This window comes from Anas platyrhynchos, chromosome Z, assembly GCF_047663525.1.
Source record: "Anas platyrhynchos isolate ZD024472 breed Pekin duck chromosome Z, IASCAAS_PekinDuck_T2T, whole genome shotgun sequence".
Taxonomy (NCBI): domain Eukaryota; kingdom Metazoa; phylum Chordata; class Aves; order Anseriformes; family Anatidae; genus Anas; species Anas platyrhynchos.
Window position 1 is genome coordinate 62,551,617 of NC_092621.1, and position 26,639 is coordinate 62,578,255.

Consider the following 26,639-nt stretch of genomic DNA (forward strand, 5'->3'; position numbering starts at 1 on the left):
CTGGTTCTTGGGGTCCCAGGGGCTCCTGTTATCTGGAGGCCTAAGCGCAGCACAGGCACATCACAAATGCAGCACATATTAAGCAGTGGGTGTTGCCTACGTATTCATTCTTAATCAGTCGCTCTTGAGTTTTCCAATCCCATGTTTCACCTTTACCTCAAAAAGTTGTAATACTTTTTCTAAGATTTGGCCAAATAAATTTGGGGATTCAGTAAATCCCTGAGGAGGTATGGTCCGTATGAGCTGTTGTCGCCTTCCTGTTTCGGGGTCTTCCCATTCAAAGGCAAAGGAATTCAGAGACTGTTCACTTAATGGGCAGGCCCAGAAAGCATCCTTTAAATCTATTACACTATACCATTTATGCTGAGGTGTTAGGTGGTTTAGTAAAGTATATGGGGTTTGCCACCACTGGGAATATGGTTATGGTTCGTTGATTCACAGCCCTAAGATCATGAACCAACCTATATGATTCATCAGCCTTTTTTACCAGCAAAATGGAGGTATTATGTTGGGACATACATGGTTCCAGCATCCTCTTTTGGAGCAACCTGTCTATAACTGGTTTGAGTCCTCCCCTCCAATGGGATAGGATATTGCCTAGTCCTTACTGGCTGTTGCGGATCCACTATTTCCACTACCAAGGGTTCTATATCTAATTTTCCTGAATCTCCCTCTTGAAAGGAAAGTAAACAGTGCTGGGTGCACAGGGAGCCTATGCCCAACAAACATGCACACCCTACCGTCGAACTTCCTAAATACATATTGAACATTGCTTTTACATATTCATAAGAAACCTGAGTACACCTATACATATGTATAACCCATCCCTGCTTCATATCATAATTCTCTTGGTGGTGGTCGTTGGGGCCTCATCGTTAAATGTGTGATGTTATCACCAACCATAGCATGGGGCTTGTCAACCCCCATGGCCCACATCTTCCCCTTCTTTATTAATATCAACCATCTTCTTGACACAAATTATTACTCCATATATCACAGTATACTTGCAGTTACCATCTGTCCTGTTCTTCATCTTTTCCTCATGGTTTGTTGACTCGCATTAGTGCCAGTGGATCAGCCCTCAAATACATTGCCTTGTGTGGGGCATGGACAGAACAACTGAAAGGAGCAGAGGAGTCAGACTTTGAGTCTGTGCACAAAAAGAAATGACAGGGCCTGATAGGCCTTGGCTCAAGGAAGGTTACATTTTAAACCAGTGGAAGATCAGTCAGTGGTGCTGTGCTTCAGGTGGTTGGCTATAAGTGGGTTGTTAAAATACGTGTCACTTCCTACATTCGTCTATCTACACATGATACTGACAGAAATTTTGGAAGAAAGAGCAAATTTTCATACTTAATTGTTAGGTCTATTAAGAAGAGTGCTTACTGAGAAGAAGAAAATTTATAGCCCAACCTATACCTTATACTGTATAGTTTATTCTTGTACTATATAACTTCTTTAATTCTATCAGCAAATGCCACTTTGCTACTTAAGTAATTGTGATAATTTCAATATATTACGTTTGGAAACTCACAGAGCCCAGAGGATCTGTCTATTACATTTTTACATGAACTGTAGCAGTGTAAACAGCAAATGTAAGTACTGTTAGTGAACTTTTAGGAGATGGCAAGTACTTACATTACTCTTACTAAGCTAAAAAGTGACAAAAAACAGGCTTCCAAGTCATGCTTGCCCAGTAGTCAAGGCTTTTTTTTTTTTTTTTTTTTTTTTAAAGTATGAAAACAAAAAAAAAATTGAAACTTAGATGTCCACAAAACAGAACTATTGTCTTATTGTCTTTTTGTGTCTTGAGAGTATTAGAGAATCTTTTAGACTTTAACACTTTGGTTTTGGACAGGATGATTATGATTATAATGGTTATTTGTATTTTGTTGGGAAAAAAGTCTGGATTCTCTGCAGTAAACTCTATTTGTTAAATGTTTGTGTACACAGCAGACACAATCATCAGATACTTCTGACCGTATCTGCTATTTAACCTGCTGGACATTTAACACATTTCCTTATGACAGAAGGACTGTTGTGAGCTGGAGTTAATGCAGTTAACATACAAAGTGATGAATTAAATTATGTTTGGATGTTCCTTTAAGCAGAATCACTTTCTTTAGAAGCCACAGAGAGGCTACTCAGAGAGGTTTGTGCTAGGTCCTCAGATCACTTTCAGCTGTTCCACCTAGTTCAGCCAATTAGTCTAAGTAGTAATTTAGCCGTTCAGAGCAGCTACAGCTGTTTTAATGCCTGCAGGTAATCGTCTTGACAGTTCCTGGCTCCAAAGGCATACAAAGGTGCCTTACCTGGTATCTTCATTTTGTATGACTTGAGGGGAGGGTGTGGTGTGTTAATTAGTTTGCTAGATAGTTTGGGGAAAAAAATAATAATAATAATAAAAAAAAGTACGACTGGGTAACCTTTGCCACATTAATTATTTTATTTTTGTTATTGTGGTTTAAAGCTTCCCAGTTCTTATGTAATGTGCAGGATGATGGGATTTCTTCTTGAATACCATTCAATTCTACAGTTAATTGGGATAAGTGTCCGCATTTCTGTTGTCTGCCGTCACTTTAAGTCACTCAAGTTTGAGATGGGTTAACTTTGAGATGTGTCTGTGTTATGTTCTTAGGCAGGATTTGTGACAATGTAACTAACTGGGCAAGTCTGTTCAAAAAGTTTGCCTTGAAGCCTTGGTGCTGTGGTGTATTTTGGTGAGGGTAAAGTTTGGCAGTTTAGTAGCAACCCTAGTTAGTATTTGTCAAAAAGCAATCCCCAACAACTCCAACAACAAAAAGCCACAAGTTTTTCCAGCAGTAGAAAATAACAATTAGGCTTCTAAATTCAGCTTCAGGGGGCTGTTTGAGGACTGAGTATAGGTGATAATGGTGGTGGTGATTATTGTTAAATGCTTTCCTTGCAAAACTATTCTCCTAAGGGTAACAAAATAAGACTAAAAACAGTAGTCTAATGCATTTGCCCTGAACATTTCTTCTCAAGCTATATAACAGCTTTTCCCTGCTACTAAACTAAGCTAAAAAAAAATTAAACACAATTCTTGTTCAGAGCATTAAGTGTTACTTGGCAGCGTGTGGAGACAAGTTGAAAACTAAAGCCAGGTACATAATGTCTTCAAGCCTTTGTCTCAGGCTGTTTTGGAATTACAGAATGCTAGGTTACAATTTATTCTAGTTCTAGTAAGTTTAATGTGTGTTTATACTTCAATAATAGGACTGTTCTGACCTGTTTTTTTAATATGTCACAGGTGTCCACATTGTTTTTCACCATGCTGCCTTGTGCTGCTGAGTTGTACTTTAAGGAGGTACAGTGTCTTCATGTAGGGTCTGGGGCTTGATGCTCTCTTTCCTGTAAGCACTCCTACATCTGTGCCTCCTCTCCCCACGCTGAGCAATGCACAGGGATGGGGAATGGGGCTCGAGGTCAGTCCATCCCAGCTCCTCTCTGCTGCTCCATCTGCCTCTGCTGTGGGTCCTTCCCTCAGGCTGTAGCTCCTAAGTGTGATTCCTGGCTTTATGTTCAGTTTGATTCCTGGCTTTATGTTCATCAGGAACTCCTCTAGGCACCCTATTAGTATCTATGTACACTCTGTCATTGAATTATACTCCTAAGCCTCTTTTACTTCTTCTGGGTATTTGTGATGTTTCTCTTTCAAATGCCAGGATGAAGGGTATAGCTAATTGAACAAGTGCCCAAGTGCCTCCCCAATTAGATGGTAGGGTGGGCTGTAAGATCTTCCCTACACAGCACCACCAGAGATCTGCCCTGGGGATCTCTAGTCTTGAGCAGTTTCCCATCAAGTCCTTGGTAGCACAAGGCAAGTTCTCCCAGATGCCAGGTAGCACTCACACCCTGCCGTGAGAGGCAAGCTGTATGATTACCTATAGCTGTAGAGAATGCAGGGGGAGCCCTGATATTGCTATCACACAAGGAACAGCAAAGAGACTCACAGGCCTCATTTCCCCAGGCAGTCTTTTCTTGGTACAATGCAATCATACATCGCATCCCCTGGAAATCCTTGGTCCACCCCCACGGGAAGGGCACTATCTGGGCAATCGGTCATCCTGAGGCACAAGCATAGCAATTTCTATGGTTGAGACTGTGGACGGTATATTTGACCCATTCTATCCAGGCATTCACATCCCCATACCCTGTTTGAATCTCAAATGTTTGAACGGCTGCGTTTCAAAGAGGGCCTCCTGTTTTCTCTCCTGTTTCCTCCTTCAGTTTCTCCCTTTCTCTGATAGCAATAGAGGATCGTTTCCATACAGCTATTCTCAATCTGGCTGTTGGGTCTCTCCCAGTTATTTGTTCTCTCTGCTCAGTTGTTGTTGGGCATTTAAATCTCCACAAGCTAACACCTCACAAGCATCAAACATGACGGTCTGTGGTACATAACCCTCTGTCACAGTCACCCATATCTTGACGGGGTACCCCGTCTTACTATTACTTACTAAGGTTATGCCTTTTCCAAGTTGCCAATTGATCAAGGCCTTCTCTAAGGCCTACAATTACTTAGAAAAAAGTAACAGTTGAATTTTCCCTGTCATTATTTTTAACCTGCATGTTTCCAAATAATTATCAATACAAAGAATAAGATATATGTACTACTAGAGCAAAAGCCCCTTGGGAGCACTTCGATTTGCTATAGGCCAGTCCTTTCTCTCACTCGCAGGCCACACTCATTAGTTACCTGTGAAAATAAAAGGTTAGATTACAATTGTAAGCTTTTATCCCGCTCAGAGTCCACTATGAGATTTTTCTCTTTGATTTCAACTTCCAACAAGTCTTCTGTAGGAACAGCTTCCCAGGTATTAGGGTCGACGGATGCCTTCACTTGAGTATAGTGAGTCCAACCTTTTTCCACAGTTCTTACAGCTGTTTCAGTGGTCAGTAATGGTCCTTCCCACTCAGGCCAGAGTTGATTCTTTCCAGATCCGAATCAGGACCCAACTTCCTGGGTGGTGGTGGTGAATGGGGTTTGTGGGGTTTGAGCCAACAGCCCATGGGTCCTGAGAGATGACAAAGAAGAGGACAACCCCAGAACAGAGTTCTTAAGAAAACTCACTTGTTTTGAATTGTGGTTTCTCATCCCTTCTGCCCAGAGCTGCTGTTCGGGCAATCCGAACAGCAGCTCATATGGTGAAATTCCTATATCCTTTCTTGGTGCTGTTTGAACCTATAGGAGTAAGCATTTTACCCAAAGAAGTTGGGTTTCTAACACTAATTTAGTTAATTGCTTCTTTAATGTCTGGTTCATTAGCTCCACCTTCCCAGAAGAGGAGGGGTGTCAGGGGGAGTGAAAATCCCACCCAATCTCTAAGGCCTGCTTTAACCCTTGCAGTAAAGCTTACGCCCATCCAGTCACTTGGTCAATTTGGACAGACAAGTAGCTCAGTAAAGTCTACCTGGATACTTTGAAAAAGTCAAATCCCTGGCTCCCGTCCCCCTCTAGGTGGGTTATGGATGATCTTTTTATTTACCCTTTGACATATGGTACATCCTCTGCATATTTGCTTCACTAAAGTGTACAGACATACTTAGCACAACATCATACATTGCTTGCACCTCCCAGTGACTCTTGATGTAAAACAATTAACATTTGCCTCATTGGTGCTTTATTAAGCATTTCTCTCCCATCAGGGAGTATCCATTTTCCTTCAGACTTCATGGCTCCTGATTCCTTAAAAAAAAAAATCTTTCTTTTAAAACTTTTTAGTTCTTTCTTAATTTTCAACAATTCCCTGAATCCTCTTTGGCTTTACTCTTTGTTTTCCTTCAGACATTAAATGCCTTAAATACCTGACTTCTCTTTCTACACATTGTAATTTATTTTTCAATACTCCCAAGCCCGGCTTTCCCAGAAAGTTGAATAGCTTGTTAGTAGCTTCCTTCACAACTCTTTTTTCCTGTCCTGACAATAAAAAATCATCCACATATTTGTAACAGTAGTACCTCCTCAGGAGGTTGCAATTGCTCCAAAATCTGTTCTAGAACTTGCCCAAATAAATCGGTGGCCCTGTAAACCCCTGAGGTAAAACTGTCCACCTGTACTGTTGCTTCCACCCCCATTTCAGGGTCTTTCCAGTCAGAGGTGAATATATCTTTACTCTCATCCGGCCCCAAGGGGGCCCACCGCTGCCCAGAGCCAAGCCATGAGCAACACAGTCAGTGCCTCTGTGAGAGCACATCCACGAAAACAAACAAACAAACACAAACCTGTTGCTCAACAGCAGCTGGGAGAGCCAGGAGCCAGAAACCTCCCCGCAGACACCACAGTCAGCGCAGGATGGGGAGGAGGCGCTCCAGGCGCCGGAGCCAAAGCCCCCCTGCGGCCGCTGGAGAGGCCCCTGGTGGAGCAGGATGTCCCCCCACCCCACCCCTTCCTGATACTTGGGAAACTGACCAAACACCACAGCAGACACCAAAACTTCCAGACTGTTACTTAGATAATGCCTGCATCCTCTTTCCCTGCTCACTCAACTTCAGACAGCTCTGTCAGACACTACATACCACACCTTTAACACCTTCAGTAACCCTTTTTAACACTTCTATCTTCCTCCAGCCTGTACTTTCACCAAAGGCTCAGTCATTGGCCAACTCAATTCCATACCTTTCTCCCTCCAGGATGCAGAAACAACATACCAGTATACCGTATTTAATCCCATTTTCCTTCTTTCCTCCTTCTTACACTCAGGATATTCCTATTTGAAGTGGCCAGCCTGGCCACACAAAACATCAAAGCCTGTCCCTGCTAGGATTCAGGCAGCAGCACAGGCAGCCTTCCTTGCCTGCCATTCTTTCATCTCTCTCCCTCTCCTTTCCACCCTGGCCCTGACTCCCCCTGAAGATTTTCTTCCTCTTTCTCCACACTCTGCCCCACTGCACTGTCACTACCAGTAGTGTTGCTCTCTGCTTTTCCTTCTCATCTCCCCTCCTGGCACACACCTTCAGGGCCTGCCTCAGGATAGCCCCCAGTGACTGTTCACAACATCCCCCCACCTTCTGGAGCATTTTCTGTGTATCTTGCCAGGCTTTAATCACACAATGAACTTCCAAGTGCCCTTGGGATACCAGGTCCTTAGGACTCACCCCCGAGTACTTTCTCATTCTGACCCCAAGTCTCTCATATGATTTCTGTGTTGCACACTATTATTTATTCCAGCCAGGATGGCAAGTGGGTATTTCTGCCGTGCCGGTATGACCCCTGGTCCTGGGGGATGAACTCTTTCCCATTCTTGTATAGCAGCTCTACTCCTGATCATTCCCATTTCTTTCCCTTAAAACAACATACTTATAGGCATAATGCCCCCCCCAAAGAGTATAAGTCAGGCCCTAGAAACTGGTCTAATTGTTCAGCTAGGCTGTTGGGGTCCTCAATTAAAGACTTCCTCTCCGTCTTAAAACTCCTAACCTCTCTGCTGAGCCACAGAACCAGACTCCACGGATCAGGACTCCACAGAAATACATCTCACTCACACATCACACTGGGAGTCTCAGCTGACCCCCAAGGCAATACTTAATATTTCTTACCTTGGTCTGTGCACAGAGTTACCGGATCAGTTCTTAAACCTGGAGTGCCTACCTTCTTCCCTTCCCCACTACTTCAAGGATCCTGCCTCTGTAACCGGTCTCGGGCCCTGGGCCCTCTGTCAGCTCTCCGCAGAACCACCACTGTGGATGCACAGAACCGCTGAAATCAGCGGGGCATGCCTTCCTGCTGCTGCGGCGGTGGGGCTCCCCGGCAGGTGACTGGATCCGGGACAAGCCCCCAGGTTGTGAGAAACACTCTGTAGCCAATAACTTATGCTCAGGTGAGGGTCTCAGTGAAGTAGTAATTTATTCACTGTTGCAATGGCGGGCGCCCCATAAGCAGGAGCGCCTCTACTAGCTTCAAAATATACAGTTTATATACCTTTTGATGACAGGACCCTCCCCTGTTTCCCCACTGAGTGGGTAATCCAGGTTCACAATCTATCTGATGCTTCACAGACTACACATGTCCTGCAGTTGCCAGCCTGTTAAATTTCAGATCTTTTGACTTTATTACTGTTTGAAGTGGTGTAATGTTTCTTCACTTATCTGACTTGGCTTGACACTGTGATATTCACCTAATTGTTCTGAGGAGTCTGGTTGTCTGCATTTTACCAGGTCGCCTGCTAAGTTTTCTTATCACTGCAAGCATATCGCAATACCAAATTCCTTACTTTTAAGCGATGTAACTCTGCAAAAACAACATTTCTATTCACACATAGGAAGCATCCTGCTGCTCTACTTACTAGTGGGCTGCAGGGCAGGCACCTGGCCTGTCCTCTGCCCCTTCACTCTGAACTTGCAATTTGTGCAGCTCTTGCAGACTTGTTTTCTCCTCTCCTCCTCTGCCTGTCCAGCATTTTCCCCCTTTCTTAAACCCGTTTCCCCAAGATGCTGCCATCTCAGCTGCAGGGCCTGGCTGTGCCCTGCAGTGCTGGAGCTGCCTGGAACCGGCTGTGTCGGCATGGGGCAGCCCCATGACACTTTGAAGTGCCTGTTGTTGGACTTCACTTATTCTAGAAAAGTTAGCTTTTCGATTTGTAAGTAGTATTATTCATTGTTTTTGCTTTTATTGCCAGGGCTGACATGTTCTTAATTCCTTTTGGGTACTACTTCTGTGTATTGTATCTTCAGATTAATGTTAGCTGCAGTGTAAGAAAGCATCTACTAGTTATGATGTAAAATAGGCTTAAAAAAATAAAAACAACAACTTTGAGCTACCACAGCTTTATATGTATGGAATATTTTCAGCAGTAATAGAGCCTTCAAGAAGGGAGCAGCATGGCTGTTATTTACAGCACAAAAATTGCCAAAGAGGAAAATATTCTTGTTGAAGTGAATAAGGCTATTCATGTAAGAGTATCTGGTCAAGGACCTTTTTCAATGCAAAGGATAATGAGCAAAGGAGGAATCCATAAATAAAGCACACTGGGACACAAACCAGACAGGCAAGTGATAAGAGGGGCAGCAATGAGAACCAAGTCTGATCAGTCTCACTAACTGATGAGGCCATGAGAAAGTGAGAGTGTTTATTCCAGCGGTCTGAGTGGGAACCGGTCAATCAGGAAAGAAGGGGAAAGGGGGGAAACCAAGAACAAAAATATATAGAGACGCAGGCTCTCTTTCTAGGAAGAGAAAAATGGAGACGGTGACAAGAAACAAACCCCTTGGTTGCAGTGGCTGACGGGCTGTTGAGAAACGACAGGCCCTGCTTCCAGGGAGATCAGGCTGGAACTCACGGCTGATGGAGCTGTACGGACCCACGGGGGGACCTGCAAAGTGCGGGTGGGCAGGAGGGGTGTGAAACAGGGCCGTCAGTATGACTGCCTGGCAGAGCCCTGCACCTGATGGGCACAGTCTGTCCTGTCTTCTTGTGTTGTGCTCAGTCTTTCCTCCACCGTCTGCACGCTGTCGCTGTGGCACAGGTGGGTGTGCTGCAAGCCCCAGCCCCTGGTGAGGTGGGGAGAGGGAGCAGGGTCCTGGCATCGGCATCAGGAGGGCCCATCGCTGTCTGGCCCTGCCGAGCGCCCCGCAGGGCAAGGGGCAGAGGGGCTGTGTCAGGCTGTGGGAGGTGGATGTGCAATGTCTGTGTCCTGCAGGTCTCGGGATGTTGTCTGTGGGCCTGCACCAGGGCCTGCTGGCTCTGCCAGCCCCAGGGCTGGAGGGGATGGTGCAGTGCCCCTCAGGGACAGGGTCCTGTTGCAGGTGCACTGTCTGGGTCTGCCTGTGTGGCTGGCCACCTCATGGGCTCTGGGACAGGTTGCCTCACTACCTGCTGAGCCCGAAAACAGGAAAGGGCCGAGGGCTCTGGGCTGGGCAGGAGGGCATCCTAGGCCACAGCTGGTGGAGGAGGAGGCTGCTCATGGCATTCCTTAACGACTTACGCTTGTAAATTTTAAGTAAAGATGTCTGAAGCGTTGTCACTTCTGGCAAAGATATTACAGGCCTTTTTTTTTTTTTTTTTAACCTCAGGAGTTGGGTTTAAAACAGCTCTGTCAAATGGTTTAAGTTCAGTCGGGTGAGTGACCATAAATCTCCAAAAGGAAAATCATTTTATTCTTGATCTTACAATTGATAAATAAAGTTTAACTGTGTAAACAAAATGAGCCATCACAGAGTATTGCTACTCATCTGCTCATCTTTGGAACTGTGTGTGCCAGTATCTGAGCTGAAACATAAAGCAGGCTTGAAAAATAAACCAACTGTCCACTTTCTGTTCCAGATTGAGAAGACTAATGGGACCATACTGAGTTTTAAAACTTGTGTGAATTAATAGTTCACTGTGTTTTTCAGTGAAAATAGACATCCGTGTTTAACTTGTATCCAGAAGAAATGTATAGACTTGTTATCAAGAGTTCGCAGATGTTCTTCACTGGACATTTAAAAATGTTTTCATTCTTGTAGCTGTTCACGTGGGCTGTCCTTCCCCTCCCTGTTTTCACAGTACTTAATTTACTTAGTTCCTTGTAATTGATTTTTGTAGAAGAACATCACGATCCATTTTCTTCCTTGATGTTTAAAGTTTTATTTTCTTAAGAAAAAACTTTTGCTATCCAGACCTCCAGGAAGATCTGTTGTGCTGTGTTAATGGATCAGGAATTCCACTGCTGTAATGCATTTTTGTTTTCAGATTTGTTTAAATCAATAGACTTGGCTAATCATGCTTTTTTTTTTTTTTTTTTATTTCTTGGCAGTCGATTTATTTTGCACATTCCAAGCGAAGAGAGAGACAATGCAATCAGAGTATGCTTTCAGATTGAACTTGCCCATTGGTTTTACTTGGATTTCTACATGCAAAACACACCAGGATTACCTCAGTGTGGGATAAGAGATTTTGCGAAAGCTGATATCCTTTTTATTACTGTGATTGTTTTCTGTCTCAGTGGTCGAAGTATAAACTGAATATTATTAACAAAACTTTATACCTGGAGCAGGAAAATGTGTTAATGATTAAAAAGTACTATTGCTGGATTTATGATTTTTATCTCTTCATTGCTTTCATAATTTTGTGGCATCCATATAAGAGATGTTTCTCAGTTGGCTTAAGACTATGGAAAACAGGTAATTTCTCTGAGGATTTTTCCTTATGGCTGCAGTTTGACGGAGCAGGTGGGCTTCAAAGATGAGGTGCTGGAGCTCTTCATGGTGTTTTCTCTCCTTTATTTAATCTCTTTCCAAGGAAATGCTGATGTAAATGTTAAGCTGAAGATGGTACGTGTTCCCTGATGGGTAGCTGTATGTATTTGTGTCATGAAAAGATGCTGCTAGAAACTGTTCTGTTGGCAGGAGAAAGGACATATGACTACTAAATTCATATGGTTAACTTCCACTTTTTTTTATTGCTCAAAAGGCCTGATAAAACTTAGACAATGTAGTCCTCATTGGGGAAAAGCTCATAAAGTAAATTTCATGCCAACATCCAGTAATTGTTTTATTGGTAAGCTTTTCTCATTGATGTGGGACTGGGTGTTGCTTCTGACTTTCATGATATCTCTGCTTTCACTAACCAAAATATTCCTTGTTAGTTTGATAATGAATTTCTACTTTAACAGTGAACTGTAGAAATGTGATCTTCTTTTTTTTGTTTTCTTTTTTTTTTTTTCTTCTTTTTGATGTTATGTGTGTTATTTTTTTAAAGTAGATTTTTTAGATTATAACAGTTTTCAGATCAGCATAATTTCTCTGGTAGTTGTAGGCTGTGCAGGAAAAATACAGTAAGACAGATAATATTCATTCATTATATCTTTTGCTCTCTGGCTTACATTTGCTAAAAAATGTTAGTTCTGCTGCAGTGTCTTGTGTACACTGCTAAAGAATGTTTGAATGTTTCTTATTGGCAGTATAGTTTTGTATATAATATAGTAACTTTCTTCTTTGTTTTAAAGCTTTTGTAGATTCCCTTTGAAATTTTAGAGTTATAAAAGTTCTGTTCTTATTTTCTCTGTGTGGTGAGTTTTGATAAAGTGTATTAAATTTAGATTTCTGTAACATGATGCCATTAAAAATAGTTTTTAAATAGGAAATGCTTAAGAATGGTTTCTGCACAGTAGGTGCAGAAACAAATGATTGTGCAAAAAATTTCTCCACTTAAACCGAGAGAGTATTTTTGTCTCCCATTAGTTTCAAAATGTAAAAATTTTTAAGACTAACACATTTAAAACAGCAGTTATGTGGATATCTTTTCTTCAAAATTAGAGGACACTTTCAAACAAGCACCGTCTTTTTTCATCTTTTAATTGGTTTGCATTAGAATTGCCAAATTACTCAATTAATGCTTTTTTAACTTTTGATTTTGGTAATGGATTTTCCATGATACTTCCAACTTACAAGACGTTGCATGTGAAAGCACTAGGAGGATAGTGCGTGGTTATTGTAAATACTGGAACGGCTATCTTTTGTTTAACTGCCAGTGATTGGTTACCCAAGTTTAGCTTCCTTGACTGCTGCTGTACTCTTCAATCACTGCCCTTTTTTACTGCCTCAAGGTGAAGACGTACAAAAGGTTTTAGACGAGTGGAAGGAATATAAAATGGGAGTGCCAACCTATGGTGCAATTATTCTTGATGAGACACTTGAAAATGTAAGTATGAATATGTAAATATGTAAATGTAATGTAAATATGAATATAGTTTCGAAGAGCTGGGGGGAGGATGGCGTGTGCTGGCAAAAGTAATCTTTGTACTTTACATTTTGTAATTTTGTAGTTTACGTTTGTTGTCTGGTTACAAAAAAAAAAAGCACACTTCAGATTCACAAAAAAATGACAGATATTTGACACTGAGTGTGTACAAAAATAGAATATGGGAATAAGATATGGAAGACAGTAAATACTCTTCTGCTTGCTTTCCTATTCAGTTTTACTTCTTTATTCAGAGTTACATGATTTCATTAAAAAAAAAAAATCTACAGTTTTTGCTAGAACACAGAAAACCTAATGGGTTCCTCCTCCAGGCTGAAGTCACTGTTCTGGGGGGTCAGAAGCAGAGGACAGCGAAGGGAAGAGAATTAATATAAATCAATTAGAACAGTTGGTGTTGACAGATGTCTTTACTGTATTTTGCAGGTTCTTTTGGTTCAGGGCTATTTAGCAAAGTCTGGCTGGGGATTTCCAAAAGGGAAAGTAAATAAAGAAGAGGCTCCTCATGACTGTGCTGCTAGAGAGGTAAGTTAAAAATCAGCTTAAGGGAACCAAACTTTTTTTTTTTTAAAGTTATGTAAATGAAGCTTTGCTGAGAGCAGGATATATATGCTAGATGAAAAGACATGTTACTTAGGTATGTCTTCTATTGAAATCAGGAAATTGTTGCAGTCTTTTGCTGTAGCTTTTAGTGCTTTTCTGAGTGATCACCAAGGGTGTGATTAACTAGTTTAAAATCGGTGTTGATGTTTTTCATTGTTTTGTACTAACATGCTACGTTAAATGAATGCTATTTTTGAAGTTCAGTTCTGAATTATTAATTGTCTTCTAAATTTTACTTTTGGTGCTTGGAAAATCTGAGGTACTCCATGGCTTTTTGAATATTAAGCTGAGAGGCACATACAAGGTGATAGAAGAATGGGAATTTAGCTTGTATGAGAGCTGGGCTGTGTTAAGAGACTGAAGAGATGAGATGGAGGTTGTAGAAGATTATGGAAAAATTGTGAAGAGGTTTTATTCAGTGATATAGGAACAAGCAACAATATTGATATATGGCAATTAAGTGCTAAAGAAAACAATCTGTGAGGTTTATTGCTGCAGCAGATAGTAGAGCTTCATGTTGAAAATAGTCTGCGTTTGTACCAGTATTGTTCTTTCACAATGTTCCTCTAACATAATGCATCTCGAATTTAAGGAAAACAAAGGTGAGGGAAAACAGCAAGATGCTTTAATTTTCTTCATGGTTGGACTGAATTTGTATCTGAGGAGTTGTGGACTTTTCTTAAATATGCCTCTTGAAGAAGCATGAATTTTAAAATTCAGCATTTCTGATTTGTTGAGGGTAGTTTCCATACCCCTAAGATATTTAGGATTGATTTGGAAAAGCAAAATAAAGTGTTAGATCTTAACACTACACTTTTATGCAACAGGCATGTATGAGAATTCCTTTCACGTTAGTACTTCCTTATTTTTCAGTGTAGAGTGTTACTTATATAGAATTGGATAGCTTGCCAAGTGAAATACTTGAGCAGTGTATGCAGTGGGCTGTCATTGCACAGCTCAAGGGATGAGCAGAGACTTAATAAGGTTAAACTAATTATTAAATGCATGTCTTATGCTCCCCCAACACACCATAAATAGATTCTTTGATTAAAATTTTGTTAGGCAGTTGCTTCTGTGGTGTTTTTTTTCTCCTTTTTTTTGTTGTTGTTTTATATTTTTATTTTTCGGTCTAAAGGGTTACAACTGAAGGGCAAGGAGAAAATAAAAATATATGGACCACAAACAGTGTGTATAGCATTTAAAGTGGGCACAGTTATACTGGGAAAATAGTTTGATGTTTCTAATTTGGAGAATATATTATAATATGCTAGTGAACAACACTGTTGTTTTGATCTGTTTCCATGAAGGTAAATTGTCATTGTGGATGAACTTGCACATTTTTCAAAGCTAACATGTTGCCAAACATTGTAATGTCCGTAAAATGTGTGTGTAAACCTTTTTTTTTTTTTTCTTTTTTTTTTTTTCTGGAGTCAGCGCAGGTCTAAAACTTTGAACTGCACCTGCATGTGGTCTAATTGAAGAGGTCTGCTCTGGGCAGTGCCTAGACGGTTCAGTTGTACTTCAGAAGGAATAACAATACTATATGGTTAACCATTTAGGCAAAACGAGTTTCTACGATGAATTCATTCAAATCATCTGGAAGAATCAGGAAGAATCAGGACATTATGCTTGTTATTTTTTGAACTCTGCTGTTCCTAATGCATTAGGACATTAGATTTGCTTGGTTTGCTTTTGACCTTTACATAAGGGTTTTTAGTACTAATTTGAAGACTGGGTGTCAGTTATTTACTTTGTATTAAGATCTTGAGTATTTTTTAATATTTGTGCTTAATTTCCTCTACATTTTGAAAAATTGAACTTGAAACCATTTTGCTGATATTGATATATGCACTTGACCACAAGACATTTTAAGTATTACCTGCTGTAGCTACTTTATGTGGTTATTCAGTTTTATTTTTTTGTTTTACATATTCACAGGCAGGACCACATGTTGTGTAGTTTCTAGTCAACACATCACTGTTTCAGGAAACAGCTAAGTTAATGTAAAAGAGCAATGCATGGCTCTGGAGCTTTTAACTTCACAATTTAATAGAAGAGGCTTCACTGAAGATGCTGTCCTACTGTTTAGTTCTAAATCTGGTCTTTAAAAATTTAACTGAGGAGTCCTACTTCTGGATTACTGGCAATAGGGCTTAACAGCCCTTTCTGTTTCATATACCTGTGGCTCTCTTCTTCAGTTGCCCGCTGTCATGAGTAGGTCAGAAAACTATTTGTGTCTTGCCTTAGGATGATAGGTTCTAAAAGGATAAATTTAAATATATGCATTGATATCATTTATGTTTTTCAGGTGTTTGAAGAAACGGGGTTTGACATAAAAGATTACATCAGTAAAGAAGAATACATTGAGCTGCGAATTAATGATCAGTTAGCACGGCTCTACATCATTCCAGGAGTTCCCAAGAATACAAAATTCAACCCCAAAACCAGGAGGGAAATTCGGGTATGTTAACTTGTTTAGTTTTGCGGATACCTTATTGTGGAGGTTGGCTTTTAAAGCTAATAGTCTGTGAAATAATGAAACCAACAAACATGATGAATTCTTGAAATACTAATTACAAATAGTGTTTTGTCACTGTAGAGTCTTGTCATGTTGTTGCAACTCTAATGGAAAGACTGATTCTTAACAATCTCTGGCATCTCCATTCGTCACGAAAACAACATTAGTACATGCAGTCAAACTGGAATTCCCTCCATCTTCTTTCTTAGGTAGTCTATGTGCTAATCATTTCATGTTATTCCTACTTTATTATTTTTATTATTATTATTATTCTGTAACAAAACCTGAAACTTGTACAGCAAACTTCATTCCCTTATTTCTGATAATTTTTGAGCTAATACTGGTAGTCTGGTTTTGATTTTAAATATAAGCAGCAAGAATACTAGTGGCTTGGAAAATTATTTGAAGCCACTACCATTATTTACTGCATCTGGTGTGTAGTGAGTTTTTTGTTTGCTTGTTTACTGAAATTCATATTCAGAATTTAGTTGCTGGATGATATATTTCATGTTTTAGTTATGTCTTGGAATGTGTATGAGGTGTACCATCCATTACTCTGTAGCTGCTGTCAGAAGAACAACCCCATCATTAGTTAACAATTTGTAGAAAAAAACTTGCAGTATCATAATAAGCCTTTCATTGTAATTTTTTAATTAAGCATAGTAAGTTTGAAATGTGTTTGTAATGTATTTTCTGCAGCAACAACAGTGGTTTATTTTGATTTTATTTTTCATTTTTCTAGAATATTGAGTGGTTTTCCATTGACAAATTGCCATGCCACAGGAATGACATGACCCCGAAGTCCAAGCTAGGTCTGGCACCTAACAAATTTTTTATGGCCATTCCTTTCATTAGGTATGTTCAAGATGAAGCAAATGCTAGGCCAGTGCCTTTCAGAAAACTTTTAATTCTTTAGATTTGTTTTAGCAAATAGATCATGTTGAACTTCTGCTCGCTTACCAGGCCACTGAGGGAATGGATTTCCCGAAGGAATGGAGATTCCTCAGAGAGTGACAATGGTGTTTCATCTACAGCGAACACACCCGCTAAGCCCAACTCGGAAAAAGCTAGGTAAGAACCAGGTCAGTTTAACATCTCTATATCCTTTCTGCAAAATGTTGGTCAGATGAAGCCAATCGTCCTTTCTCTGGATATTTCTATCCTAGTAATAGAGTTGGCTAATTATAAATAAATAATTACAGGTGTATCTTACAGGCCTGTGAACAGGATGAAAACTTAATAATTAGTGTCATGATGTGCTTTTTGGAAAATTCTTCAGTGTGATAGAACTGACAGAATTCCTTGAGTCCAGTGTATGGGAATACCCTCCCTTTCTGGTTCATCTAAGCTAGAAGTAGTAGAGCAAATTTTAAAACCTGGACTCACAAAAAGAAGGCTTTGCTCCAGTAATTCAGATCAGGTTAGCACCAATGCTCATTAAAAATGATGACATGGGACTAGCTTGCTGTCTGTGCTGAACATAAGCTTCCTGCCAGCAGTCAAAACAATGCAGTATGAATGCAGTAATCTTTGTTACAGCTTGTACTCTAGGTTACCTAAACTTGTCTTCCAGATTATTCTCAAAATGCAGAAAGTTCTTCATTTCAGTTCTGCTACCAATAGCTCTTAAGTTGTTTTTTAACCTCTGTTTTCATGTACTAGATCCAAACCTCGCAGTAGTCAGCAGGTGCTCACAGATGGCACAGGAGAGCAGTGCATGAAGCCAAAACAAACACAAAAGCCATGCAATCATCCTGAAACGTCTGAAGCGTTAAAAACAAAGGTAGGTTGTTTCTTAGGCAAACGTATGTGTCTGGACTATTTAAGACCAATGTCTTTGTTCATAAGTGTTCCTCCCTGGAACTGAAATACTGAATTTTAACACTATAGTATGCAAAATCAGAGCATTAAAATAAAATTCTAGGGGGTTTCTCAGTTTGCTTGCTACTGACAGTAGAGGTGGTGGGTGTTAGGTGGTAGTTGTGTTATGTCAGTTTTAGCTGATAAATAGCAATTGTCAACAAACGATTTTTGATGCTGCCATTTAAACTCTTCCTTCTACTACCTTTTGGACATAATAGCAGAGTCAGAACTTGAGGAGCAACGGCAGAAAGCAGAATCAAGACACTGCCACACAGAAGAAGAGAACAAATGGAGTCCACAGTCAACCAGCAAAGCAAAACCACACCTTGGTAAGAAAAACCTAGTGGCTATCTCATTAACAAGTTCCAGTAGTGCTTAAGAAATTTACAGGCAGAAGTCCTGCTGAGAGAAACTGCTTATTGCTTGAAAATATATTTTAACAAAATATTTAGTAAGTGTCTGTAGGAGTATGACATTTCTTACCTTAGACCATACAGATCTATAGACAATGCATCCTTCCTTTAAAGTTTGCATTTTGGAACCAAGGCTTGTTGTTGAAAATAGCAGCCATGTCGGCAGACAGTCCTCTGCAGCTTTCCAGGTTCCAGCCTACCACAGGATGCCATAATAAGTCAATGTAGGACATGTCTGACATGTTTATGTTTTGTAAACAATTTTGTTGTACAACAGATAGATACAGAGTGTTAATGCTTATATGTTAATGTTTATTATCTCTCTCCTCAACAGCAAAAAACAATGAGATACAGACTTGCCTTGATCTCATATAATTTTTAATCAAATAGTGGAATTACACTTTGTCAATAGCAGCATGATATTCTTGGTTTATTACCTTTCCCTTGCACCAACTAAATATGCTTGTCCCCAAAGTTTTGCTGGATGGGAGAAGGTTCACTGAGAAACCTGTTTTACAACATCATTTTGATTTTTCCCCCCACTATTCTTTATGGCGCTCTCAGTCTGTGTTGTTGGCTTTTGTGCAGCATTGAGCTGCATGCACTGTTCTCCATGCAGCTGAGCTTGCTTTAATTTTTCTAGATTACTGGCTTTAAGATAGATTCTTCTCATTCTGGGTTGCAGTTTCTACCTTCTTTCTGTTTTTCTTGTAAAAGTGCAGAAAATGCACAGAAAACTACTTTCGTCCTGTTGATTTTTCATTCTTTTCATAGCAAGAAACAGTTAACTGCTTTTAGGTCTACAAGTAGAAGAAAGAAAAGCCAAGGAATTGACTGGCCAGAAATTTGGCTGTGTAGAAAAACGTGTAATAATGGAAATCTGTAGGATCTTGATGGAAACAAATGGAACTGTTAATACTCTGCTGTGCAGGTTCTTTACAGACTTTGCTAAACACTTATGTGGTGTTTCATTTGCATTTTCATGATTGCCAGTCCTTTGAAGTTTAAAGACTTCACGTCCCAGTGATAACATTTTAATATTGTTTGGAGGCCTGGGACTCTTAATTTGCATAGTGCAAAGGACAATACTTTTCTCTGTATTTGTGTTCATAGAGCAGCATACCTAAGGCTAATTCTTTTCCCTGGAGAATTCTAATTTTGCATCCCTAATACATGCTAATCTAAGTGGCGGTAGCTGCCTGCTTGCAAATACACACCCCTTGTGTTTTGAGAAAAGCAGATTGAAGAACAGGCTTATGCATATGCAACTTCAAGTCCATACCATCATGCTGCAAGACCTTTGGGGCTTACAGTATTTAGAAAAGAGTCTTTTTTTTTTTTTACTTAAAAGCTTGCATTTTAAGAATGATCAGTCAATTGCTACAAGATTGCAATGCTTCTGAAAGACTTGTGGATTTGATGCATGCTAAAGTAATGAATTCATCCTGAATTACAAGTAAAACGATTCACACAGGAGGTGTATCAAGTCAAATATATCACATCTCTTAGCTGACACTTAAGCTATACTCCCAGGAAAGGGATTTTTTTTTTTTAATTAAGAGTAATATGTGTTTTTTCTCTTAACCAGAAATGTGAAAAAAAGCTTCATCCAAGAAGACTTCAAGATAACTTTGAAACAGGCAAGTATACTCTGAATTTCCATCCAAAGTTATAGAATCATAGAGCCATTTTAGTGTGGAAAAGACACATAAAGATCCTGAAGATCATTACATCCAACCATGACCAGACACTGACAAGTCTACCACTAAACCATTACCTTAAGCACCACATCCATGCCTCTTAAATACCTCCAGAGATCACAGAATCACAGAATTGTAGGGGTTGGAAGGGTCCTCAAGAGATCATTGGGTCCACCCCCCTGCCAAACAAGGTTCTGTAGAGCAGGTTTCCAGGTAGGTGTACAGACGGACCTTGAATATCTCCAGAGAAGGAGACTCCACAACCTCCCTGGGCAGCCTGTCCCAATGCAGATTTACGCACTGAAGTTGTGTATTAAAAGCTGGAAGCACTGACTAATGATGGTTGCAGTTCCTTCGTCGTATGTCAATCCAAGTGCTGTAAAGCCGTATTTTTCTAAGGAAGTCTGAGTTCCTCTTTATTTGGTTAACTTAATGTGATGCAATCATGTGGGTTTTACAGTTCTTCTAATTGTGAAAATTCCCAGATTACACTGTGTTGCTGGGTGAAGAGTACCTAAAGACTAGTTTAGGAAACTAGCATCTCAGTTGACAGCATGCTGTTAATTAAATGTTGGTTGAAGGCTTTCTGTCCTGCTAACAATAAGCTGCAGTCAATACAGGGCTACTCCAGAGTGCTTACACGGTGCTTTACTTCTACTCAGAAAATAGGGCCACATTTCTTTCCTTTACATCATTCTATACATTGCAAAGCAGTAACCTGTGGGTAAAACTGGCTATTGAAAGTGCCCCCAAGTTGCTGTGACTTTAAGATTTGTTCTAGCCACTAGATGACTTGTAAGTATGGCTGTTTGATACACCTTTTTCTGTTTGTGACCATGGAAACAGACTTTTTCGTAAATACTAATTAAATGCACATTACAGGTACAGCCTTGTATTGTCATTGATTCTTTCACTGATAACTAGACATCTAAAATTTGTTCCATGTTTTTTTTTTTTCCTCTGTAAACAGATGCAGCACATGAGATGTGTTCTTCCAGTGAAGACCCAGTGGTAGAAAACGTAGAGGGGAACTCTGTGGCATGCAATGGCAATTACAAATTTGCTTTCTCATCAAGAGCTTTCTTGAGTTTCAAGTTTGACCATGATGCCATAATGAAATGTTTTGACCCCTGAGTTTATTATGAACAAAGATCAGACTTGCCTATAGCAATTGCGGGGGGTTCTTATCCAGCCTTACTCTTTCTCAGGAGTTTTTTTTTGTTGTTGTTGCTGTTTTTTCTTTATTTTATTATTTGTTTTTAAATGCAATGCAGGGACTGACTGGTGGTTTGGAAGGGTTTGTTCTCTTTGTAGTACGGGAGTGGCATAGTCAAGTGTTGCACTTTAAATGCAGTATAGCCTTTGTCCACAAAAGTACCTTTCCAGTGTTCAGTTAACTTGTTCCTAGCTGTGCATTAGAGGGCATTCTTTTTTCCTCATTTTTTTTAACTTGCTGAGTGTTTTTTAGATTGTCATTGACATTGACTTTTTTGTACTGTTGGAGTATACCAGCTTGCTAAACTTTTAACTGCTCTGATATAAATTATTGGACTTGTTAGTCATTATTTTATAGTACATTGCAATATTATGACAGTGGCAATGAAGCTGATTCTCAGAGGACTCCTCTCTCTGTCCCAGTAATTTTGAAACCATAAGTTGCACATTTCAAACCTAGCCTCAGTCTGTCATCCTTTCTTTTTCCTGGTGGCTTGCCCACAATATCTTCCCTCGCACTGAAAGTCAATTTCTGTTGGCTGGCAATCAGTAGTACTTGAGTCAAATTTATAGCATGACTTCTTCTGTACCTACTCTGCCTCTGTTTCCTGTGAGGATACACAAACTGGGCAGAGCTTAGCCTTTCAAAGTGTCTAGCTTCAACTCATGCACTGTCCCCAGCTGGGTAAAAAGAAGTTGAGAAGTGTTGTGTTATCCCAGTTGTAGCTGCTTTCAAAAAGAAAAGCTCAAACTTCGTTTGTGGGAAGTTACTCATGTAGAATTTATGCTGAATGTAAATAAGCCTCTGTAGATCTTGCCAGGAGGAAAGCAGGTGCATGGATAATAGAATCATTGTGTGACACTAAAAGGCTTAATCAGGCTTGCAATAACTATTCTAAGGATGTCCAGTATTGTATTCTGTGCTGTTGTCCTCGGTTCTCTTGTGTAGTGTATGCTCTGTATATAGTTGTATTGAATTGCACTTGCAGTTAGCATTTAAATGATGTAGCCTCAGTCTTTTGGAGCTACAACGCTTTCTTAGTAAAAATATCAAAGATCTGAAGAAAAATAAAATCATAACAGTGGAGGTGATGAACTGTTAACTGTTACATCACCGTCATGATTCCAGTTAGGGTGTTTCGAACACAAGCTTTGCAGTTGAGAGAAATGCACTGAACTCACTTGTTACAGCAGCTTGTGGTGCCAAGCATATTGTCCCAGACTTAAGAATTGATTCTTCTCTAAAATAAAGGTGAGCAATTGGTAACTTCCTAGTTGAATGAACTAGGCCTTCCTCTCTCGTTCAGAGTGTATGCTCATGCACTGAGTCTTTATGCAACTCATGTGGCATCCAAAAACACAATCCTGGTCTTCCTTCAACTTCCCTACTTCATCTATTACCTAGTGGTTTTCCTCAGAAATAGCTTTAGAACTATCTTCTGGTTTGTTTACCTGCCTGACACCAGGTGATTTGGGACTCTAATGCTGTAATGCTTTTGGCAGAAGGAACCCTGGACTTCTGTATGAGTTAACAGGAGAAACAGACCGCAGCATTTCCTCCTTCTGGAGGACGAGAGTCCTGAGGGCCTTGTCTTTCAAGACCAAATCATGAAATAACTCAATCTAGCTTTGTCTCACCTTGTTTAAAAAAATTAAAAAAAAAAAAAAATCCAAAGGCTGTAGAAAGCAGTAAATGGGTAAATAGCAGTAGTTGAGAAGGTGGGATAATGCTGGAGGATGTTATGTTACTCAGCTTCAGGTGAAAAATAACCTTTAGTTACTTTTCTAGTGCAAATAGTTGATTTCCCAGCAAAAGTGCCTTTACTCACAGTGAGGCAGAAGTTTGTATTCATATCATGAGGCTGCTACTGCCTGTGGAGTTAGCAAGACTCTCCTAAGGCATGATTCAATATCAGGCTGCGGGAATCTTTAATAAGTAGGTTGACTTAAAATATATATATATATATATATAAAAAAGAAAAAAAAAAATCAGTTATTTCATTTAGTGCTCTGTGAAATAAGGGGAATGCTCATGAAACAGTGAACTTCTGTTGTCACAGACAGAGGGAAGTCTTTAAAATGAAGCAAGCATGTCCTGCGAGCAGGAGATGCTGACTGCCCTCTGTGTTCACTGGGTCGTTTTTGTCGTAGTGACAGCTCGGTGCAGTGTAAGAGAAGCTGGTTGCTTTGTGAAGCAGCCCGAAGTGGGGCTCATTCATGTCATGATCTTAGTAAATCTAGCCTTAATGTGAGTTGCGGATAAATGTGATAAATATGCAATAACTTTTACTTCCTTGTATAAGGGTACTGTTCCTTGTAGCAGCATTGCTTTTCTGCTTCCTCAGTAAGGTTGCTAAAACAACAGGAGTGCGGCAGCATGTGACCTACCCTTTGGTTTCCATCATGCCCCGCACTGTGAACACTTTGGATTGTTTACTATTACTAGTTCATGTTCTTATTTCGCCATCATTTTATAATTAAGTATATTTTCAAGTTTAGAAGTATACAGTTTACATTAGTTTCTGTAAAACAGTGAAGAAATTACAAGTGAGGGATAGATTTCAGTGAGTTTTTATTTCCTGAGAACTAGACACAGAAAAATGAGTAACTGTTTGCATGTCAGACTCAAGCTCATGTCAAGATACTTGAAAATTAAACATTACTCCATTTATGCTTAGGGCTAAAGCAATTCAGAATGCTTGCCTAGAAGGGGTTATTCAGAGTATGATTGGTCACTTAGTGTTCTTGAAATTAAAGAAGACATGGAATTAACCAAACTTTTAGCTAAAACAAAACAAAACAAACAAACACGTTTGGGTACCAGGAATGAATCTAGTACTAGTTTGCAGTTTCTAGAACGACATAAATTCCATGTTCATTGTGAAATTTCAACCATCTCTCCTTTGCAGAGTGGTTTGAACTTTGACTGAAGAGTGATTTGCCTAATTGAGTTAATTATGTCCTGTGCTGAAATACTAACTTCAACTCCTTGATGCACATGCATGCTTTTTAAAGTGTCTGTGTCTTGTGTAGTTTGAAGTCAGGAAATAGCAGTGTTGAGAAGAGGGTAAATAGCTTTATTTACTGCACAATCAAAGTATTTCTTTTTTATACAATGTAAATTTCTTAGACCAAACTTGCAAAATTGCTTGTAATAGAGTTCTGGGCCTAGTCATTGTTTCAGGCTTCTGTGCTGTGCTCCAACCTTCCTGATTTGATTTAGTGAATTGAGAACAATGCTTACTGTTTCTTCCTTCACCTACTTGCAGCTGTAATTTATGGAACAGTTGCTTTTGAAAACAAGGCAGGATTTGGGTTTGGCTGTTCCTAACAGACTTGCTCTCAGATTGGAAATTATTTATTCCAACCCTTACTCGCTGTAGTAGGTTTGCTTTTAATGATTTGCAGTGTATAGCAGCACTCGTGTCATTCTGGTGTAAAGAGCAAGAGCCTACATTAAGAACCCAAGCTCCAGTAAATACCCTGTGGTACAAAATGGTCTTGCTGCTCCACGCGTGACTGGCTTTCCAGTTGTTGGGTCAGTGAGCCATTTAATTCTCAGCTACCTGTTTGCTGTTTGTTTTTCACAATTTATGAGCAACAGAGCTTTTTTTTTTTTTTTTTTTCCCAGAGGTAAAGTCAGGTGCCTTTATCTTTTAAATAAGGAAGTTAAACTGTAAACTTGTTCGGAAGCTCAAGACTATTGAGAGCTGGTAGAATAGCCTCTCTTGTTGATTTAGAAGCAGTTTATTTATAGGAATTTGAGCTTGCACTGTTACTGTTAAAGGGTCTGGTGCTTATACATGACTTCATACTAATTTCAGATTGCTTTTGTTATTACAATATGTCAGCTTTTGAAGCAACCAAAATTATTTAAGATGTGGTAAATTTCTACTAAATGAAGGTGCTTTAACAGTAAATGAGGCTTGGCGATGTCACTACTCTTGCATAGTAGGTTTCTGTCCTTATGCAGTTATAGCAATAGTCTAGGTCAGGAATGAAAGAAGTAGGCTAAATGCTCGTACTTGCACTGTTCTCCATACTGTACATAAGCACTGATAGATACAGTAGTACTCGTGCTGTGTGTGCATTTCACTGTTTCAAGTAGGTTGTGAACTTATAAGCAAGACAACTTTTGTAGCAATTACATTGGCCATATTCAAAATCATGCAAGATAAAATGTCTTGGATTAGTCAGAGTACATGAAAAATTAATGCTTGGGTTGTAACGTGTCTTTTCATTGAAAGTGTTAGGTTAAACTAGACCAACTGTACAGGTTCCACCTTGCAGGAACACCTGTCTTCACACAGCTCTCAGCTGTGGACTGCTGGGAAGGAAGTGTAAGAGCCTTCAATTCATCCCTCAGTACTCGGGGGGTGGGAAGCGTGTCTTTCTGTAATCGTCAGGAATTTTCAGGGTACAGAATGCTTAAAATTGAAAAGGTCCGCCCTGAAATGTATGGAAAATACTGATGAGTATTTTATCATTCTTAAGCATTTACATTGTTTAGCAGAAGAACTAGCTTTTGATTTGTTTGGTGCCCTGAAGAAAGTGATTACACCCCAAGGGGTGTAAATCATTGTAAAACAAGGCATTGATAGCTTTTTAAGAATATAGCTCCTAGAGACTCAATTCTCTATTACACACCTCTCACTGACAAAAATTTACTTTGCAAGGTTTTTTAAGCATGTTTGAGTAAAATTTTTAAACTAAGGAGTTGAACCATTTATTCTTACTGTTGGGTACGTATTTTTGTTATGCAGGAAAGGTTTGTAACATTGCATGAGTAGGCACTCTCAGCAAATAACTTCTCAAGCCTATACTTAAAACAGGATCCTTAAGTAACTTTACCATGTCTGCATGGCATTGCAGTATGTGGAAGCAGTACTTCAACTGTGAGGAGCAGTCTAGCTGGGTTTGCAAGGCACTTTAACATGAGAAACAAACAAAACAAAACAGACCCCACAGAGCTAGGTGGGGTTTTGTTGGTTAGTTTTGGCGTAATGCTGAATCCTTGTACGTGTTTTAGGACCTAGGCTGACTCAGGAACCGCTGCCCAAAGAAAACTTTTCTGTGCAGCATTGCATGCCTTGCAGAAAAACAGGGAGCCAGTGTTTTATTATATGGCTCATGCATGATGGGTTATGTCTTCCTCCTGTTTCTTCTAAGCGCAAAGACTTAATCTGTTTTCCTCACTGGTATGTAAGTGGCATATCAGTGCCAAGTGTAAAGTACTTACAGCTAGTTGTGAGTTGAACCTATGTAAAGATTTTATCCAATTTCCATTATGTTGTCTTGAAGAGGGCTTGTATTGGTCAGCTCTTCAATTTTAGCAAATAAAATCAGTAACTACCTGTAACAAATGTTGTATTGATGATTGTGATTTAATTGTTACTCAATGATTTGGAAACTGAAGCACACCAGTAAAAAGGCTATGACTAAATTGACAGTTTCTTCTATAATGTAATTTTTCTCTAAAATTAAATGATTTTGTGTATAAACTTGTTTGAACATGAGTGTTACTGATAAGTGTGAATTGTGAAATCTGTCCTGTTTATTCCTTCACTGTAGACTGTTTAAACTAATATTGCCTTAAACAAATTAGCAGCACTGACCACTTCTATGTGCCAGTT

At 39.7% G+C, this 26,639-nt stretch overlaps 1 protein-coding gene across 2 annotated transcripts in view; it reads left to right on the forward strand.

The window, feature by feature from the left end:
• DCP2 (decapping mRNA 2) overlaps positions 1 to 26,507 on the forward strand; it is a 32,306-nt gene extending 5,799 nt beyond the window's left edge. Inside the window, exons 2-11 of one of the 2 annotated variants that reach the window (XM_027446648.3) lie at positions 10,752 to 10,903; positions 12,510 to 12,637; positions 13,121 to 13,219; positions 15,606 to 15,758; positions 16,558 to 16,670; positions 16,779 to 16,886; positions 17,478 to 17,598; positions 17,897 to 18,007; positions 19,680 to 19,731; positions 20,762 to 26,507. In XM_027446648.3, coding sequence (XP_027302449.1) covers positions 10,752 to 10,903; positions 12,510 to 12,637; positions 13,121 to 13,219; positions 15,606 to 15,758; positions 16,558 to 16,670; positions 16,779 to 16,886; positions 17,478 to 17,598; positions 17,897 to 18,007; positions 19,680 to 19,731; positions 20,762 to 20,925 — 1,201 coding nt within the window. In that variant the 3' untranslated portion in view covers positions 20,926 to 26,507. The remainder of the gene's footprint in view (positions 1 to 10,751; positions 10,904 to 12,509; positions 12,638 to 13,120; positions 13,220 to 15,605; positions 15,759 to 16,557; positions 16,671 to 16,778; positions 16,887 to 17,477; positions 17,599 to 17,896; positions 18,008 to 19,679; positions 19,732 to 20,761) is intronic. The other variant, XM_027446649.3, reaches the window with a different exon arrangement.
• The last annotated feature ends 132 nt before the right edge of the window (positions 26,508 to 26,639 follow it).